Raw genomic sequence first — 8231 nt, 5'->3', positions numbered from 1 at the left:
GTCGCATTGTTTTTTTTATACAAGGTCTATATTAGCTCAAATGTACTTGACGTTGTGATATGTGTTTCTATAGTGAATTTAATTTACATTCCTGTCTATAGAACCTTGTTTTATTTTATAATGTACTCTCAGCCTTATATTATTTAAATTAAGAGCAAGTAAAAAGTGAAAGATTCAACTTTAAATTTTTCAGGTTTCACTTAAAGATGGGTTCCTTATTTTCATTTATGAAAATGAAAAACCTAATACTTGTATGAATAGAAAGTAGCGGTGTTTTAATTCTTGGAAAAATACCAGTTTGTCTCACATATCCATAATTAATTGACAATTAGCTAAATTAGAAGAGAATTACCAGCAAAATTCCATTGAGTGGCCGATCACGAAAGGTCAAAAAGTCTTTTTTGTTTATCCAGGACATTTATGATTGGTAAAAACTCTTAATCATTATAAGAATATAATGATATGAATAAGAATACAGGATAATTCTATAGAAACACAATTAATCAAATAGTTTGCTTAATTTGACACTTAAAAATAAGGAAACCCATCTTTAACACCATGATATCATTTTATAAAAGTTCTATATTAGACTTTCATTTTACGCTATAAAAGTTTCAGACAAAAGGTCCATAATAAAATTTGTTTTGTTAAGTTAGCTTTATTTTAGCAACTAACCGCAAGAAATATTATTTAATGATATGTCTAATCATTTGGATTTTGTTTCTGGAAACCTGAAAATTAGTTAATGCTCTATTATAAGAATATTAAAAACTATAGAACGTTTTGTTACATATTTTAAATTTTTTTCCAGTAATAGAAGCTACAAGTTTAGGTGATATAAGTGATTGTGGATCTAAAAGACTGTCAAATCCTACAGAGAATACAAGTACAAAATCAAAGTGATGTCTGCCTCGAATGAAATATATGATATCGTAGTGACAGGCCATGATGATGAAATTAAATTTATCAAAAGATTAGTTGGTAAGTTTTTATTATGTTCTCACCATCCTATAGACCCGTTTACATTGAAAAAATGGTTTTCTTCTTGTAATCAATAGAGCTCTAAGATATCTGTTCAACCCTTTCAAAACTGAATGTGAATAAGATAAAATGTTAAAATGCTCCATTACTGACTGCTACAGTAAATATCACATGATTATTTGGCTAGTAGAATGGTCGAAAGTATTGAAAGGGTTAAGGGGACAGGTAGGCCATTTTGAAAATTCAGAAACGGGAATATTTTAACTAAGCCAATCAGTAATAGTGTTCGCATCTCACCGTCGCAATTTGAGCCTTGATTCTAGGACATCTTAGCGCTAAGGTCATTTAAAGAATACGCTGCGCAAATTATCTGCATTTGAATGTTAAAATGACGACTCGTCAAATAGTTGACATGACACCTAGAGAGATTTTTGGCTTTATTTTTTTTCACATAAATTGGAGTGGTATATAATAACCAAGGACATCTGAAAGATCTAAAATCCTTTTATTTATTTTTTTAGACTCTTTACGTCAAGCCAACTTTACAGTATGGTATCCTGAGAAATCTTACTATTCTGATAGAGTGAGTCAAGCTATCTTAGGATGTAAGGTAATAACTATGTCTTCACCACTATCCATATCTTTATTTTCAGTAAAAAATTAACATGTATATCATTTTGCTTATATTAGACCTGTTTATTAATATTATATTATATTATATTATATTATATTATATTATATTATATTATATTATATTATATTATATTATATTATATTATATTATATTATATTATATTATATAGCTTTAGCTTACATATCAAACTCAGCCATATTTCCTGTTGGTCTCAAATCTTTCCCAGAGATTATATATTATATTATATTATAAAGGTATATGTACCAGTACTTAGTGAACTATGGGCAGAAGATAAATTGTTTAATGATGAGTTAGCTTTAGCTTACATATCAAACTCAGCCATATTTCCTGTTGGTCTCAAATCTTTCCCAGAGATTTCTAATAAATTAGATGGAGGATCGTAAGTATTTTGCTTTCGTTTATTTTTTATAACTATAAATGTAGATTTATGTCACTAAAACAGAATTTTGCTGATTCAATACTGAGCAGGGAGATAAAACATTACAACCTTGCTTGCTAATTCTACTGGTTTATCATGAGATTAAGCATCATGCCATGCAAGTTAACCTTCTTAGCCCAAGCAGCCAGTTTACCTGACAGAATATAATGCAATATATACGCAAACTGCCAGTAAAGCGACCGTTGGAAATTGACAAAGAATATGCTAATATAAATGTCCTTGCAAATTTCCCTTATTGCACACTGCATGGTGTTTTCGCTTCTCATTTGCCCAAATTTTTCTTTTATTTCATTTTACAGGAAACTTATCTTCGCTAGAATTAACTGGACTATGGATTATTTGAAATTGACAAAGAATATGCTAATATAACTGTCCTTGCAAAATTTCCCTTATTGCACACTGCATGGTGTTTTTCCTTCTCATTTGCCCAAATTTTTCTTTTATTTCATTTTACAGGAAACTTATCTTCGCTAGAATTAACTGGACTATGGATCATTGGAAATTGACAAAGAATATGCTAATAAAAATGTCCTTGCAAATTTCCCTTATTGCACACTGATCTCCTTTCTCATTTGCCCAAATTTTTCTTTTTTTTTCATTTTACAGGAAACTGATCCTAGCTAGAATCAACTGGACTATTCTTGAGAATATATCAGAATATGAAAAGTGTGCCAACAACCTTATAAAGAGTATCAGGCAGCAACTGGAATCCATCAATGCCCGGGAAATATCGGAAGACATTGGCATATCAGGGTACATAGAAACACATGGTTTAGTCATCAATACTCAATTTTCCCACAATTCAAATGAAGACAACGAAGATGAACCTGAAGACCTTGGTAACACAACACCAACAAAATCAAAAGAAAAATCTCCACCCAAAACTCCAAAAGCTCTTGATTTCTGGGACCGACATTTCAAAAATAGATCAGAAGTTCAATGGACAGAATTTAAAGATAAATTTCACCAAGATTATGACAATAAAATTCTGGAATTATTTCATGAAAAGGAGCAGAAGTTGTTTAAGAATTTGATGTACCGAGATATATTTAATCTGAATAAAACCATCCAGCGTGGCGTGTACGACCGATTCTGTAACAAAAATCCACAAGCTGATCCTCACTGTTTTTATAACAGATTACAGGAATATGTTATAGCTCACATGTCATTACGTAAAGTCTTCAATATGAACAGTACACTTAGAATTACTACTATTCAGAATTTAGGTAAGAACAAGTCAAATTTCTAAAGTGGGACTCGAATACTTTAAAACTAGAAATTTGAGAATCTACAAACCAAAATTGTAGAGCAATTTCTTTTTCAAAAATGCTGTCACAAATGTGAGCTTGTACGACATCAACAGCGAAATTTCATGGGGGCCTTTTTGATAGTTTCTTCATAAAACTCTGGCATGAACCAGTATGAAAGTTAAATTTTGTGTGCTTATATTTTCTAGGCCAGTTTTCATTCCCTGCTATAGTACAAGGTCTAACAGAGATGTTAAAAGATGATGATCCTAATATAAGAGCTGTGGCAGCCATTGCTTTAGCTAAATCAGGTAATTACTATAAGTATAACCTTTAAATGACATTTAGTAATTGACACAAACTGTAAATATGTCCAGTGAGCAACTGTTCAATATGTGGCCAATTGGCATAGAAGAAGAATTTGTTTTGAATTGAGAGAGCACCTCACATCATCAAATGCTGGAAATGTTGATGAAACAAATTTTTGTGAATGTTCCAGGGGTGTGAAGACTGAAAAAGGTTAAGAACCACTGAAATAAAACATGTAGTTTGGTGAAACATGTTCTCTTCTTGTGACTTGTGCTAGTGCTTCCATAGAAAATCGGTTTTTTTTATACCACTCACATCTTCACAATGCTAAGCTACTATTCTGAACTTCTTCTTATACCTTTACTGCCATAGTCTCCTTTCTTGTATCACTGGAATTTGAAAATGCAGAGGTTTGATTGCTAGCGAATACAGCAAATCTGTGGCCCTGATAGAAAGTTTGTAGGACTATGATTGGCTGTATTTGCTAGCATACAATCCAATCAAATCAATGCATTCTGTCATAAAGGTGCTTATTGCAGTCAAGGTGTAAGTACAAAGTTTGTAAAAGCTGGACATTGTATAGATGTACCACCCAATGATATATCCTTTGAACACGAGAATTTTACGAATTTAAATGATTTCAGGTAAAAATCGAAGTGATACTGTTGATAAGTTAGTGGGGTTATTAGAAGATGAAGATAGATTGGTTAGAGAAAGTTCTCTCCTATCATTAGGATATCTTAAGGCTGTGAAAGCTGTAGACCATGTTGTTAATAGGTGGTGAGTGAAATTCTTACCAATTTTTACCATTAGGATTAAGTTTTTGAGGAGTCAGAGCACTGGAAACTTTACATGACATCATTTTCAGAATTATTTGACCAAATGGTGGTTATGGGTTCTAATCTTGGTTGGCAGCAGGTGAACATTAAATAAGTCGCATGATGTAATTTGCTTGCAAATGTCGCATAAATGGTGGTTGTGGCTCCTAATTTCTGTCAGCATGTGAAAGTCTGATGACCTTGATTAAGTCACTTCCCCTCATTATTCCAGTTGGCCCATCTGTAATAGGGTACAAATAATCCAAAAAAGATCAATGCCAAGAGTTTTTGCCAAGGACATGCTGGTAGAAATGATCTGGAGCAACTTAAGTTGTTATATTTCAATAATGGTTTAGGTGTTATTTCACGCTTGAAAATTTCCCACTTCTTATTTTTTCAAATGGTAAAGTTTAAACCATTACTTCACATTTAATATTACAGGCGTAATGATCCAATATCTACAGTACGTGAAGCAGCCTCCCTCGCTTTAAAGCGGATGAATATAGAAGAGGCTCAGAAGTGTATCAAAGTAACTGAAGTTCTATCTCAAGAAATGTCTGCCCTTAAACCACAGTAAACCTTATTTTCTTATTACTCCTTTTTTATGACATTTATGTGGTATGATATATAAAATCAAGTTCTTTTTCCAAAATATGAAATACGAAGAATTAGCGATGTTGACACTCTGAAAGGGAGTTGATGAAACCAGTGGCGTATTCTCGAAACGATTTTAGTGCTAGGATGTCCTAGGTTCTTATCTTCTTACATTGATTCTAGGACATCGCTAGGATCGTTTCGAGAATACGTGGCTAGGAAGGGTGAGTTTGCCCTGATTCGCTGGCCACACCTACCACAGTGCTAATTATTAACGAATCTTTAATGGACTGAAGAGTTTAAAGATATCCACATCATGTGAATTGACAGTGAAGTTTATAAGAATATCGAATATGATTTATTAAGCCCTTAAAATAACTATTTTCATTTTTAATTGCTCATGTCCTTTAAAATGTCAGCAATCTATTTTAAAAACATTTTGAGTTAATAGGATATAGCTCTATAATTATACAGATAGGTCAAATTGAGCTTCAGCTTATAAATCATTACTATTTGCTTTGGAAATAACCTTTTTTGTTCCTTTGTTTTCATGGCAAATTGTCCTGTTGTCTAATTTTGAATAATGACTTTATAAATGAATCAAACTGCAAATAGTAACCATTGTCAACAAAAACTTGATATTTTGTAGAAAATGTTTATCTAAATTGTTAAGACGATTTTTGTCAGAAATAACATGTCACATTTTAGATGATTTAGGAAATGGCCTAATAAAATGCTAGTGGTATTATGGTGTATTGAGACAAATTTCAATGAAAGCACTGGCCTAGGTCATAGAGCAATAGATAAGTTTGATGTTTATTTTACCATAGAATTATTTTGTTTTGTTAAAGATTACGTATTTTCAAAGATTATCTGTATTTTTATAGATCTATCTGTATTTTGATAAAGTTTCTATATTTTGATAAACCTTTCTGTATTATTATACAGTTATGTTATAGATATACTACTATATTACCTTAGATTCCTCTGTTTTTTGACAGATCTATATTGGTATAGATTATCAATATTCCTATATTCCTATACATCTATCTGTATTGTGTATCCTTATAGTTGTATCTGTAGTGTATCCCATTACAGTTCTATCTGTAGTGTATCCCATTACAGTTCTATCTGTAGTGTATCCCTTGACAGTAAATTCAATATCTCAAAATTATGATATCTCATAAAATATAACATTAACTTATCATTATATAGTTTCCATTTTCTTAATTTGTTATCTATCAGTATTGTACATCCTTATACATCTATCTCTATTGTGTATCCTTATACCTCTATGTGTATTTTGTATCCAGATAGATGACAGCTACTTTTGTTAGCTAAATCACCAACAGCCTGATAATTTGGTCTAGGGGCTGTGAAGGGCATTTTAGCTCTAAAGGGTCAAAACTTTTTGCGTAAGCTTAAACTGCTGAAGTTTTAAATAAATAAATAAATAAATATATGTATTGTAATTTTATATTTTTAAAGCTTAATTTATTAATACTAACTTGATATGTTGTGTATATGCGACTAAAACATAACATTTGCCTCTATTCCACAGTTATTGTGACAGTTGTCAGCTGGTGTAGAGACAGAAAAACTAGACACTGTTTTATGGGGATTTTCTGCAGCACAGCAGGTGCAGGGTTTTTAAACCTAATTATTTAAATCTGATCAGCCAAATCCAGATATTTTGGAAAAATTGTTATTTTTTTAGTTTAGTCATTCCATCACTATCTCTCTTTACCATTTATGTCACGTTATTTTTTGTATCAAAATCAGGTATAGAGGCAGATTTGAACTTTTATGTCATATGTGTCCTTTTGTTAACATTTAGCAATAATTTTTTGGGTTCAAAAACAAAAACAGTGGCATGTTGGTGTATTTTTCATTATTGCTCAATTTGTTATGAACATTCAAAGATTTGTTATTATTCTGGTCTATATTATTGTGATATTATTTAATCTTTAGAATTTGTTTGGCATTTGTATAATAGATTTAGTACTTAATTAAAATGTTTTTCTTTCCTAATGTGACTTATAGAGCTCCTGAGGTGTAAATGAAAATGAGTTCAATGTTACCTTTCTGCTCCAGTTTAGGCTTATTAAGGGCAATTTTGAATCATCAAATCTTGCAGGTAGTTTATAAGCCTCATTTTATTGTGAAAAACAAATGAAAATGTTGCCAGAGGCATTAGAAAACTCTTTGAGATTTCCAATTTTCCAGGAATCTAAAAACCTTTAGCATATGGGGTCTCAGTTTATTGTCAACTAGACACTTTGTCCATGTTAGTCCCTTTGACCTGCTAAACTGACCAATACCAGGAAGGTATTTCTAAATGAAATTGAGTTCCTACTTTTCTTAGATTCTGCTCTAGGTAAGAGTGGTAACTACAAGATATAATTGAAATTACGAAAGCACAGGCTGAGGTGAAAAGGAAATTTAGACATGGAAGAAGCAATATTATTCTAATACCAACAGTCAAAGTGACAAACAAAATGGTGGTGTATTTTTTGCCACGTTTGAACACAACAACTAGACTTACTTTTTTGTGAATTTATTTACATACAACACATCACAAAATTTCTAAATAAAGAAAATAAAAGAACAATTGTTCTATGGTTTTGTTCATGATCTCAAAAAAAAAATTGGTGTAAAATTCAACCTGAGCAATGAACATTGTGATAATAAAGAACACAAGCATAATTAGATAGGATTGGCAAGTTGAAATCGATAAAATCTAGAAATGGAACAGGTGGAAGCTTCAGAACTTACCAATCAAATACTACCTAAGATTCAGACTTGTAACCTCAAAAATTTTGATTTTAAAGAACACAAATAAGAAAGTTGAATTTTCACTATGTCAAGCTATTACAAAATTCATCTAATGCCATAGTCTTGTATCATGATTTTTTTTTACATGCAATGATTTGAAATTTGCTAGTGTACAATCCAATCAAATCACTATGTTTTCAATGACTGTATTAACTAGCATACAATCCAATCAAATCACTATGTTTTCAATGACTGTATTCGCTAGCATACAATCCAATCAAATCACTATGTTTTCAATGACTGTATTAACTAGCGTACAATCCAATCAAATCACTATGTTTTCAATGATTGTATTAACTAGCATACAATCCAATCAAATCACTATGTTTTCAATGACTGTATTAACTAGCATA

At 31.3% G+C, this 8231-nt stretch overlaps 1 protein-coding gene across 1 annotated transcript; it reads left to right on the top strand.

The window, feature by feature from the left end:
- Positions 1 to 902: 902 nt before the first annotated feature.
- LOTGIDRAFT_236148 (hypothetical protein) lies at positions 903 to 7072 on the top strand (the record flags this gene model as incomplete). The annotated part of the gene is made up of 7 exons (XM_009066367.1): positions 903 to 981; positions 1503 to 1591; positions 1870 to 2015; positions 2682 to 3301; positions 3532 to 3633; positions 4276 to 4411; positions 4891 to 7072. The coding sequence occupies 7 exons, from the start codon at positions 903 to 905 to the stop codon at positions 5024 to 5026; spliced, it is 1308 nt and encodes a 435-aa protein (XP_009064615.1). The 3' UTR covers positions 5027 to 7072.
- Between the last annotated feature and the right edge of the window lie 1159 nt (positions 7073 to 8231).

The sequence above is a fragment of the Lottia gigantea genome (genome assembly GCF_000327385.1).
Source record: "Lottia gigantea unplaced genomic scaffold LOTGIsca_76, whole genome shotgun sequence".
Lineage (NCBI taxonomy): Eukaryota > Metazoa > Mollusca > Gastropoda > Lottiidae > Lottia > Lottia gigantea.
Note: the sequence above shows the minus strand (reverse complement) of the source record. Positions and strands in the feature narration are given on the sequence as shown.